Genomic DNA, 12,470 nt, shown 5'->3' on the forward strand with positions numbered 1-12,470 from the left:
AATGGGGGAGGGACGGTGGGGGGTGGGGAGCTGGGGAGAGATAGCAAGGGGAGAAATGCCAGATGTAGGTGATGGGGAGGAAGGCAGCAAATCACATTGCCACGTGTGTACCTATGCAACAATTTTGCATGTTCTTCACATGTACCCCAAAACCTAAAATGCAATAAAATAAATAAATGGGGGAAAAAAAAAGAAAGCATGGGGCCAGAAGCAAAGGGGAAAGTTCACTAAAGAATTCTTAGGAAGCCTCCCAGCTCCAGGCCAATCGGTCTTGTGCTTGGAGCAATTCATTTAACAACTTGAGTCCTGGTTTCCTCATGGATAAACTACAGAGAATTATCACACTAATGATGCTGATAAAAACAATATAAATACCTGTAATCCCAGCACTTTGGGAGGCTGAGGTGGGCAGATCATTTGAGGTCAGGAGTTCTAGACCAGCCTAGCCAACATAGTGAAAGTGAAGCCCCATCTCTACTAAAAATACAAAAATTAGCTGGGCGTGGTGGCAGGTGCCTGTAGTCCCAGCTACTCAAGAGGCTGAGGCAGGAGAATTGCTTGGACCCAGGAGGCGGAGGCTGCAGTAAACCAAGATTACACCACTACACTCCAGCCTGGGTGACAGAGCCAGACTCCTTCTTATCTATCTATCTATCTATCTATCTATCTATCTATCTATCTATCTATCTGCCTGCTGTGTTGATCACATAAGGTAATGAATGTGGCCATGCTTTCTAAACCCTGAGATACCATGTATTAATAGATGGATGTTCTTACCACCGTGGCCCTGTGATGCAGGCATAGCACTGTGTCCTCCTGTGCCTCAGATTTACCACCAGGAACCTGGGGATCAACAGGCCTGACTTGACCTTGGACGGCCCAGGGAGAAGCAGACTAGAACAGAGATCCTTCTGTCCTTGCCCTATTTTATGTCAGCCTCTCAGGGGGCTGGGAGAAGCACCGGGGTATCTAGGGAGGCATTACAGGAAGTAACTAGAAGCACAGATCCTGCATGTGGTCAGGCTCCCAAGTTGGAAATTTGGCTGTGCCGTTACTGGCTCCACATGTCAGGAAAAATCATTGAATCTCTTTGTGCCTCGTATTTTTTCAACTGTAAAATAAGAATTAAAGCAGGGACCACCTCCTGGAATTGTGAGGAAGATGAAATGCAACAGTGTACACTGAGCACCTGCATGGTGACTTGCACACAGTTTGGCCTTATTTAATGATGGCTGCCATTGCTGTTACTCTTTAAGTGGCTTCAGGGGTCAGCAATGGCAGAGGGAACATAAGAGGGAGTATGTCCACCATAGCGGGAAGAAAACTTTGTTTTCAGCCCTGTTGCAGCTGGAAGTGAAAAAGAAAAAGGGGTGAGGGAGAAATGTGTGGTCCTCACTCAATGTTTCCTTTGTGAAGGCTGATTGCGCTTGCCTTTGGAAGACCCCCAAGTGAGATGATCTGGGTTTTAGCCCCGGCTCTGTGATATAACTTCACACGAGTCATTTATGCTTTCCAGACCTCAGTGTCCTCATCTGGAAAATAGAGTGGTGGAATAAAATGATTCTCAGGTCTCTTGAATCTCTACCATGTGAAGAATAATTGCCCCTTTGGGCAGGTGACCAAAATAAGCTCTCTAACTTCACCCTAGCCAGCTGGTCAGCAGCAACCCAAGGGCCATGACTCCCAGCCCAGGTTCAGATGATTAGGAACTGTGGCTCCCCCTTTCTGGATTATCTCCTTAAGGGGTAATTGGCTCACCAGTCACCTTTGTTATTAATCCACCAGCTGCCATCAACATCTGGTCACTTGCTTCGTAACACTAAGTATCCAACCTGGCCCCCTACCCACTCTGAGCACAGCCACTGTTCATTTGTCATAGATCCCCAGAACTTGAAACCATTCACTTCCTTCCCACCAGCCTGCTCCCTGGAATGCATCTGGGAGCCAATCACCCAATTCAAGACATCTGTTTAGCTCACTTATAATCAAGCTGCAGAGAAGAAGGGCCACGTCGCCTTCCATCAATCAATTACATGAAGACAGCCTCAGAGGGCTGTGTGTGTGCACGCGTGCACGCTGCAGTGGGAGAGACATGGAAAGCTGAATTCTTATTTCTCTTATCTGTGACCATTACAATGTTACAGATAGAAAAACAGGACTCTGCTCTTAATCACAGAACAGAAAACTGGAAACAATTAATTCTGAAGTTAACTAGCTCAGCTTCTCCATTTTATAGAAGGGAAAATGAAGTCTCAGGAGAGTGAAGGGACTTGGCCAAGGTGGCATGGCCTAGGGTTTGGAGCAGTAAAGAGCTGAGACCAGAACCCAGATTGGACTTCCAGTTCAGTTATCTGCTTGCAATTTCCAGGAAACACTCATGCAGAATATATGTGTGTGTGTGTGTGTGTGTGTGTGTGTGTGTGTGTGTGTGTGTGTGTGTGTGTGTGTTGGGTAAGGAAGTCGCTAACAGAATGAAGCAGGGTCCAGAGGGCATAGTGAAATCCCTAGCAGTTTGTACCATTGCTCAATATGACATCTGTCTAAATGAGTTTATTCCTGAAACCAGAAGGTTGGAGGTGAACTCTGAGTAATGTGGCATCCATGACAACAGAAGAATCCTGCTGGTTAAGGGACACCTTAGAATGGACCTCCCCACTAACTGTTCTGTCTCTGAAGAGACAGGACTTGCTGGGTGTTAATGTGAACACGGGGCTTCATTCCTCCCTGTTTTCAAACACAGGAAGGTACCAGGCTGCCCACATGCCGACATTCTGCCCTTCAGGGACTCCCAGTCCAGTTGAGGGGATGAACTTGCCCGTAGCTAACTCTAAGAGGCCTCGGGGGAAACAGAACAAGGGAGTCTCTTGGCTTGGGAGGACCAAAGGTTCACAGAACAGGCAACAGCTGGACTGCACCTTGAAGGATGAAACAATTTCAACAGCTGGTAAAGGGCTGGCTAGGAAGTTTACTAAGAACAGAGGAGGAGATAAAGTTATTCTCGACAGGTGGAGAACTGATATTGCTTAATTCGGTAGAGTTGTATAAATTTTGAAGGTAAACTGCATGAATTAAATCCCAGATCAAATACTAGCGCGATTAAAGGCAAAATGCTTTCAAGTTCCAGAGGGCAAAACTAGGGATTTAAAAGAGTTTTAAGCAAGAGTCTTACAGCAAATGGAGCCATGCCACCAAAACGTACCTATCACTGTGCCCTGGGCACATTCAGATCCATCCTCATGTCCTCACAATACAGTTGGTAATCCTGATCATTTCCACTTTAAAGATGATGAAGAGAAACAAAAACAGTAAGCAGTGGCTGAACGTAATACAACTCACAAGAATCTGGGCTGGGAATTCATTCCACATCTCAGATCCCCAAGACAAGTTTTCCCCGCCGTGGTTCTGTGTTGCTTTCAGGCAGAGGCTCAAAGACCTTTTGTTGGGATGTTACAGAGGAGAATGATTGATTGATTGATTTTTTGAGATGAAGTTTCACTCTTGTTGCCCAAGCTGGAGTGCAATGGTGCAGTCTCAGCTCACTGCAACCTCTGCCTCGCAGGTTTAAGCAATTCTCCTGCCTCAACCTCCCAAGTAGCTGGAATTACATGTGCCTGCCACCATGCCCAGCTAATTTTTGTATTTGTAGTAGAGACAGGGTTTCCCCATGTTGGCCAGGCTGGTCTTGAACTCCTGACCTCTGGTGCTCCACCCGCCTCAGCCTCCCAAAGTGCTGGGATTACAGGCGTGAATCACCGGACCCAGCCCAGGGGAGATTTAAGTAGGTGATGCAGAGGTCAGTTAAAGTGCTGGGGTTACCAGACCTAGTTCTCCAGTCCAGTGACCACCCCCATCAGAATCTTGTTTTTAAGGTGTTCTGCAAGTGACTATGAGGCAACTAGACTGAGTATGGCCATGTGTTCATCCACACCAGGAATGCATTGACCCCACACTGAGGCAGCCCATAGGGCAGCAAAACTCTGCTGGGGTGATGGAAACCCAAGGTATTCAAGGAATGAGGCGTGTAAAACAACAGGTAGGACTGAAATGTGAGAAAATATTTTGTGAGCCCTCTTATTGAGGAAAAAAATGAACCCTTGCCTCTACGGTAGAGAGGTTAAGTGTGGGCTCTGCCGAGCAGATGGCCTGGATTTGAAGCTCCGCTTTGCCTGGGGAGATCACCAACCTCTCTAGGCCTCTGTTTCCTCATCCTACGGAGGTGGCTATTTGACCAGATCACAGAAGACCCTGACAGCTCACAATATCTATGAACTTCTCATAGACGAAATTATTCTAGTCATCTATCCAAATGGGCTGATTAAAATCCTGTGAATTGGAGGTCTCTTCTGACACAAAGTTCTGCACCTGAGGTTGCTCTCGACAAAACATTTTAAGAGGATTTCCTCTCATTTTTCTCACCCTTGATCAGTCCTTTTCCTGCATATGTTTTGGACACGTCTTTCTAGGTTGGTTAGAAGTGCTCTGTATATGGTATTTCAGATGTCCCAAAGCTGTCAAAAGAGAAATTCCTCCGCTCACTAATGTCTGCTGAATATGCTTTTTTAGGTTAAGAAAGGAAAAAAAAACAAGCCTGCTCAAAGTAGTTAAAATCACAGCTTTGAATCCTCAACCAAAGTAAGTCCAGCCCAGGAACTGTTCTCCCTTTAAACACATTTCTTTCCTGAAACTGATTAATATGACTAGAAATGAGAGTGCTGGTGGGAATGTCCCTGCCCTTTAATAAAACAGAGAACTTCAGGGGTGGGAAAGCTGTAGGCTGGGAATTAGGAGACTGAGTTTGCTCCTCATATGGCCCTGAACTGCTGGGCAGATATTGCAATAACCTCTAGTGAGTACACAGTGAGTACAAAACATGAGAGAAGTGCTCGGGTGCAAAAGGAAACAAGATGTGAATCCCCCGGTGTCTAAACGCTTAAAGTCTAGGAAAAGTAATAATGCAGGACCACAAATAACTAAGACACAAGCAAAAGTGTGACATCAGAGGCACTAAGTCGCATGGAGACACATTAAAAAAATTTCCTTCATGAGAATATGGGGATAGAGTGAGGCCCACAACCTCCCAGACTGTTCTAATTTGGGGCCATAGTGTGGTCACCAGCTGCTTGGTTGTGAATACTTGCTATATGGTATCCAAAAGGAAGTTCTACTAAATCCAGCAGGCATGTCATATCTGCTAAAACTAAGCAAACTGTCTTATTAGGTACTGGTGGTTCATCAGACCCGGAGGGAGATTCTGTCTCCACAGAACTGACTGGAGTGTTGGGGGTACCACACATACATACAACATTCCTTGATCTAAAAATTCTTCACTTCCTTCGCTTTGGTGTTGATATGATTTGGCTATGTCCCCACCCAAATCTCATCTATAACTGAAGCTCTCATAATCCCCACGTGCCATGGGAGGGACCCGGTGGGAGATAATTGAATCATGGGGGGGGGGTCTTTCCCATGCTGTTCTCGTGATAGTGAATAGTCTCATGAGATGCGGTGGTTTTATAAAGTGAAGTTCCCCTGCACACAGTCTCTTTGCCTGCCACCACGTAAGACACGCTTTTGCTCCTCCTTGCCTTCTGCCATGATCGTGAGGCCTCCCCAGCCATGTGGGACTGTGAGTCAATTAAACCTCTTCCCTGTAGAAATTATCCAGTCAAGACCTGGGTTTACAGCTCTCTACTGGCCATCTTCACCTGGCTATCCTGAAGGCATTTCAAATGTAACCTTTCCTCCTCCCTCTACATGCCTTGGTCAACACCTTTCCTTGCCAAACGTTTCTCTTCTCTGTTTCAGTCAATGACATCTTCATCCACTTAATTACTCAAGGTGGATTCCCCTGAATAGGTAACCAAGTGGTGCTCACTTACATCCAGAATCTCTTCCAGATTCCCCTCCTTCCCTTTCTTTTCCATCCTATGCCTCATGCATAGGACAATGCCCAAACACTGAGCATTCCCAGAGTGTCTCTCCAGCCTCACCCCAGATCCTCTACAGCCTTTGCATATGCATCCCTTTTGTCCAGAATGCTCTTCTCATGGGTATCCATGTTCCCTAGAGTCCAAAGCCCAGTTCAGCAGCCCCAGTCTCCAAAACATCTCCCTTCTTGAGTCCTCTACAGACCTGGTCCTCCCTCCTCTGTGTTCCTGGGCCTCTGCTACTGCATTTGTCAAAGAGCAGGCATGCTTACTTCTTCCTCCAGAGCTCCTTGAGGGAATAAAATGTATCCTATTTGTCTGTATCATTGAGATGCCTAGAGCACAACCAAGCATACAGTCATCACTCCATGAATGTTGATACCCCTTCTCAAGTTCTCTGTGTTAGTGGAGACACGCTGAGGGGGAAATGGTGCAGGTGGGGTGCGAGGGGCAAGAGGGACTCCGAAGGGGGAAGTCAAGACTGAAGCAAGCACTAAGGAGCCACCTGCCCAGGGGTGAGAGCTGAATACAAGTGAACAAGAAAAAGAGTACATGAAAAGATGGTCAGACAGCCAAGGGCGACCCCTCCTACTTTATTCTCTTCCTCTGTCTTTCCCTGTGTGTCTCTGTCTCTGTCCCCTCATCATCTGTTTCCCTTTGTCAGTGACTTTCCCGCTCTGTCTGTAAAAAGTGTTTTAAATGAATCTTTTCTGACTTTTCTCACCTTTGTGTCACGTGGTCATTCATCCTCTTACTTTCATTCTAGCTTTTATTCTTTCTGCATTTCCTTACTCAACTTGCTGCCAACGTAGAGATAAATTGTTCATATTTATTGGAATAGCTTTATGTGTCTTTGTTTTAAAGGGATATGACCAAGAGGAGCATTTTAAACACGTCTCTCCTCGAAACACCTAAGCCAACTTCTTTTTATTGAATTTCAATGGATTGAGTACGTTGGCTCTCAGCAGGTTGGGGCACTCAAGGTGACAGCTGGTCCCTGATCCCTGGTATTGTGTGACAGCCAGCATTGCTGTCTCCTTTGGGATTCAGCCTTTGTGGCAAATGCATGCAGAGGTCTTTTGCTTACCAAGCTTGCAAATGAAAAGACAGAGGCATGAGCTAGGAAAGAACTTGACCCCCGAGCTCAGTGGAGCAAGGCTAGGGAGAGAACACAAAAAGAGAGACCTGGCCTGGCAGGGGCAGAGGAGTTGGGAAGGAAGCTTTCAGCCCTGACGATGGTCCACGAGGGAGCTGCTTTTCACTGACGCCAGTGCTCCTGAGAACCAGAATGGCTGATCGCAGCCGGCCACATTAAATACATAATTTCAGAAATGTGATCAAACTGACTTCCTGCCAGAGCTGTGAAGCAAATCCCATACAGAGCTGCAGGGCCTTTGTGTTTTCCATTTTTGATTCTGTGTTAGGCTGATTTTTTTTTGAGAGATATTTAATTTACCTAGTCTTTTCAATCAAAGAAATTGACACATTAACAGGACGGGTGGTGATGGTGGCAATGGCAGAGAAAGTAATTAAAAAGTCTAATTTTTCTTTCTAAAAGAACCAGCCCCTGAAGTGGATAGGTCCCCTTGGACTGGAAAGCAGACAAAGTTTGAATAGAACTTTTGTTCAAATCTAACAATTGTTTTGTTACACTTAGACCTTGGGAGGTTGGGAGGAATATTTTCTTTTCCAGGAATCAATGTTCTGGACATTACAGGGCTGGACCAGTTTCTCAGGGCAGTCATAACAAAGTACCATCCACTGGGTGGCTTAAAATAACAGAAATTTACTTTCTCACAGTTTCAGAGGCTAGAAATTCAAAGTTAACATGCAGGCAGAGCCGTGCTGCCTCTGAAGTACTGAAGAAGAATTTGTTCCAGGCCTTCCTCTTAGCTTCCAGTGTGGCCCATAACCTTGGTGTTCCTTGGCTTGTAGACACATCACTCTAATCTCTGACTCCAGAGTCACATGGTGTGCACTCCATGTATGCCTGTGTTTTCTCTTCTTATAAGGACACCAATCATATTGGATTAAGGCCCATCCTAATCCAGTATGGTCTCATTTTTACTTGACTGCAAAGACTCTATCTCCCAATAAGGTCACAGTCGCAGGTACTAGGGGGTTAGAATTTTAACAAATGTTGTGGGGGAGACCCAAGTCAATCCATACAGGGACAACAGTCTGGGATAGGGAGGGAGGGAGCGTAGAGAAAACAAGACTACCTATAGTGCCAAGGGGACTCCACTCATGGATAGAAAGGGTTGAATCATCTGGCCTGCCTGGGATAGTCTCCATTTGGTGATATCAAGTCTTGGTCCCATAGCTACCCAAGGTCTTAGACATCAGATCAAACATTCAGCTAAACACCAGGTCATCCAGGAAGTGAGCGTGCTCTCCAGGCAGGGAAAGCTCATCCTTGAAGTAACTTTGTGACATGATAGAAAGAGCACTCAACTTAGAGTCAGACAATCTGGGTTCACTCTTTTCTAATGGCTCATCCACTCCGTAAATTGAAAGCACATTAATAAACTCCTTTGATCCTCAATTTGCATTTCCATAAAATTATAAAATAATTTCCATCTATTGCAATTTTATAATACAACTTAAATGAGAAAAATGGGTGAAAAAGAGTTTTGCTACATATAATTTTATATATATATATAATATATGTAAATGAAAAATCCCTCTCTCCTGCTCATATGGGGCAGAACCTTCGGTCATTCTGTTTAAAAAGTTGATGTGATTCTTCCCATAGCCAGAGTGGGCAAATACGATTTAAAGTTGGAAAGGATACCATCTGTCTCTGTGGCTCTAAAACTCAAGGTGATCAAAACTGCCTTTCAAAACCCCCAGTGGCCTCAATCTCTTAGCATCTGGTGCTACCTGATGGAACAGATTTTTATCTGGGTAGGTAGTTAGAGCGTAATCCTTTAGCCAAGCCTATAAATAAGTCTAAAGGCATTAAAGCTGATGATAAAAAGAAAATAAAGCCTTTCTTTAGATGTCCTCCCTCTTAAAACCTTAGGGGAGGAATGTGCAGCCCTCTGCTTGCTGATCATGAAATTAGTGGGCGCTCGCCATTCAAGACAAAGGGGAGAAAGGACTGGAATCTGATGTCAAATGCCATGGAAGAGAATATATTTTACACAGCATATCAGGACCCAACGCAAATTAGAAGAAATATGGGGAGCCTTCAAAAAGGTAGGTCAAACTTTTTCCTCAAGCAGATAATTACAGACTGGGGGTGAGTAAATCTTATTAGCCTCTTTCCACCTTGTCTCTTCTCATAAAACACTGGAGAGAGGAAAGCCATTCCAATTCAGAACTGGACAGCTCACCCGAGAGAGGCCTAGCCCACTGGTCATCAGGACGCCTGCGGTCGGGTTGCTGCTGCTCACTCTCTTTCCCCACCCCAACATGCCCCCACCAGAATGCAGCCAAAGACAGCCAGCCAGGCATGGAGTCCCATGATGGACTTGCTGAGACTTGGTGACTTCTCACTGTCTGAAGAATGATCCCTTCAGGCGGTAATTTTCCAGTCAAATTTCTCTGCCCAAGTTTGAGGCCTTAAAATTAATGAAGTTGTTAACATTTCTTAAAATGTCTTTCACGGCAGTTGAAAGGTATGGATTTATCACCCTAGTTGGCTGGCCTCTTTGGTTCATAGACATGTGGGCTGAGGCCCCACAAACATCCTTAAGGGGACCAGACTCTTGGCCTGAGCTCTGCCTTTAGCTTGTTCTGCAGTGGGTCTTGGGGAAAGACCCATAGATCCTTAACATCTATGCTCTGAGGTCAGCCCACTGGGGACACTCTTTATGGCAATGGGCCTAGCTGCCTACAGAATGATTTCTCTGGCCTATGAGCACTGAAAAGGTAGGGCCAAGCCTTACCTTCCTTTACATTTGCATCACTTCCCACATCTGACACAGGGCCAGGCACACAGGGAAGATGATGGTGGTGGTAATGTCTTCGTAAGTCCCAGATGAATTAAATATGGCAGAAAGACATAAAACCTCTGGAATGGTCACCATGATCAGTTAAGGAACCACCAATGAAGAATCAGCTCCTCCTTTCCCGTGAATCAATAGCAACAATGGTGCTGACTTGGGTACTCTCACCCAGAACTCGGGTGGTAACTGCCAATGGTTTGGGTCCTCTCCTCTGCCAAGAAGGGAAATCATGAGGATTCCAGGCCACGAGGAGAGTTTGAAAGAGATCTTAAAAAACCACTGGATTGATCCCTTTGCCCTAAGGTGGCATGCCATTTCACCCTCATTTTACAGATAAAGAGGATGAGGCTCAGGGAGCACCAAATGGGTTTATCGGGGCCATGCTGTGAGTAAGAACCAGCTTAATAAACTCTCATGGTTTTTTCCTTTTGACCTGTAACCTCTTACAAGATGCTCTGCAGGGGACAAATGTGTTGCGCTCTACAGCATGCAGGGGGTAGATCTGCCTTTTTTGGACATTCTGCATTTTATAAAAATTGTCCTCCTATAGAGATACTGAATGACTTTGGGAGCAAACTCAAAAATGTTACCTGAAGACCAGTTGTATCGCAAATCTGGTTACAAAGCATTAACAATGCAAAGGTCGAGATTTCAATTATTTATAGATACTTGCCTTTATCATAAGATGACACTCAGTGTCTGGCTTAAATAAAATCAGGAAGTAATTCTTATCTGGAATCTCCTTACGACCACTGATCTTTCTCTCCTTCAAGGGCCGCTTAAGAGTCGCAGGAAACATTCCAGCACAGAAGATAATTCTAAACTGCCCTGGGGTTTTTGATGGATTTTTTTTTAAGTTTAAAATGAAAAGTACAGTTCATATGAACCAAGAGCATTATAGATGACAGACAGCAGCCTTTGGACTGGAAGCTTTTCTACAGTAAGTGGAACATCTCTGTTAGGTGCATTTTAAATAGCTTAGGCCCAAGGGTAGAGACCGCATAGAGGAACAGGTAAATATGCCCAGAAGGACATCTAGAACTCAGTGCTGCACCAGGTTTATAAATACTTAATTCAATCAGGCCTGATGAATGAGTTTCATGTCTGGAGGCCTTTTGCATTAATTCATCATAAATATGAGGTTGGTGCAAAAGTAATTGCAGTTTTTGCCATTGAAAGTAGTGGCAAAGCCGTAATTACTTTTGCACCAATCTAATAAGTCTTTATGCATCTCTTCCATCTGATAGAATAATGTGGGGAGCAAAGCTTTGTGCCTGTCCTTGTGGGGTTTGCCCTAGAGGAGTTCAAGAGAAATAAAATGTTCACTTAGAAATGCTTCTTCTCTCCTGTAAAGCAGTGGAGACTGCAGAGACCCAGCCACTATGAGCTGTTAGAATGAGCAGAGAGAAGGAGGAGTCTTATGCCATGTAAAGGCAACCTCCTGAGGGCTCCTAGGACAGGACCTATCAGGCTGCACAGGTGGCACTCGAGAGAAAAAAAATGAAAGAAGGGGAAGAACTCTGGCTTGGTGGCTGGAGAAGCCACTCTGTGTGATCTTGTTAAACTTAGTTTCCACACCTGTAAAAATGTAATTGGACCTGGTCTCTTTATGTCAGAGGCTGTTGCAGAATCAAATGAACTGAAATAATATCAAAGAACATTTTTGGGAAACTTTAAGGAGCTTCCTAACTGCAAGGGGACCTGGAAGACCTGTGATGCTCATAATAATAATCCCCTCTTAAGAGACTGTGATTGTTAGAAATGCTGTGGGTCAGAACCAGAAAGCCACAGTCAAGATGCAAACAAGCATCTCATCTAATGACTGACAAAGGAATGGCCAGAATACTATACATCATAAAGGTTAAGCGGGAGGGCATCAGCAAAACCCTTGGCTCGCTGGAATGGCCTGGCTGGAACGGTCCAGTGGGGCTGTGCATCACTGGGAGACAGAGGGCTCAGAAAGACTTCTTTTGCATATAGGGAGCTGAAGAAATCCCCTGGAGCTGAATCCCAAACTGAAACTGACAGAGTCCTTATTACGAGACGGTGATGGTGCATCACAAGTAACTATTGAACATATACTTACCATATCTGCTGCGATGAGACAGGAAAGGGAAGGAGTCTTTCATTATCCAGGTGAGATTCCATGTAAAATAATCAGGAGAAGGAGAAGGCATGTTTGTTGGTGACTCCAAGGAGCTATGACCTGGACAAAAAAACAAAGAAAACACTGATCCATGTGCTTGGGATGTATCTTTTAGCTGTCACTCAATATCAGTCAAAAAGAAAGTTTGTAAGGCGTTTTCATGACATCTGTTGGAAAGATGAGGGGGGAAAAATGAGCCCTCCTAACTGTAAGAGGCCATGGAAGACCTTGACTGAGTTGACCTCAGGACCCTGACATACATTTTCTACCAAGGGCAGACAGATCTAAGAGGTATGAATGTTCTGACCAAGGCCATGCTGAGGATCTCTGGGAGATGAACTAGAACCTGGGGCACTTAATGGCTTGGTCTAACAGTTCTATCCAAAGTCTATTCTGCCTATAAGAATTTCTACAGCATTACAGAGAACTCCAATTCATCTCATC

The 12,470-nt window shown here is 45.0% G+C and overlaps 1 protein-coding gene and 1 long non-coding RNA gene across 2 annotated transcripts in view; one reads left to right on the top strand and one right to left on the bottom strand.

The window, feature by feature from the left end:
- Positions 1–12,470, bottom strand: part of ALK (ALK receptor tyrosine kinase) — a 756,557-nt gene that overhangs the window by 534,814 nt on the left and 209,273 nt on the right. Inside the window, exon 2 of the mRNA XM_032239194.1 lies at positions 11,967–12,086. Within this exon, the coding sequence (XP_032095085.1) occupies positions 11,967–12,086 (120 nt within the window). The remainder of the gene's footprint in view (positions 1–11,966; positions 12,087–12,470) is intronic.
- Positions 8,852–12,470, top strand: part of LOC116524109 — a 29,301-nt gene continuing 25,682 nt past the window's right edge. Inside the window, exon 1 of the long non-coding RNA XR_004257180.1 lies at positions 8,852–9,128. This is a non-coding gene — a long non-coding RNA (uncharacterized LOC116524109). The remainder of the gene's footprint in view (positions 9,129–12,470) is intronic.

This window comes from Sapajus apella, unplaced genomic scaffold (assembly GCF_009761245.1).
Source record: "Sapajus apella isolate SASKATOON/1434 unplaced genomic scaffold, GSC_monkey_1.0 scaffold44, whole genome shotgun sequence".
In the NCBI taxonomy this organism is placed as follows: domain Eukaryota; kingdom Metazoa; phylum Chordata; class Mammalia; order Primates; family Cebidae; genus Sapajus; species Sapajus apella.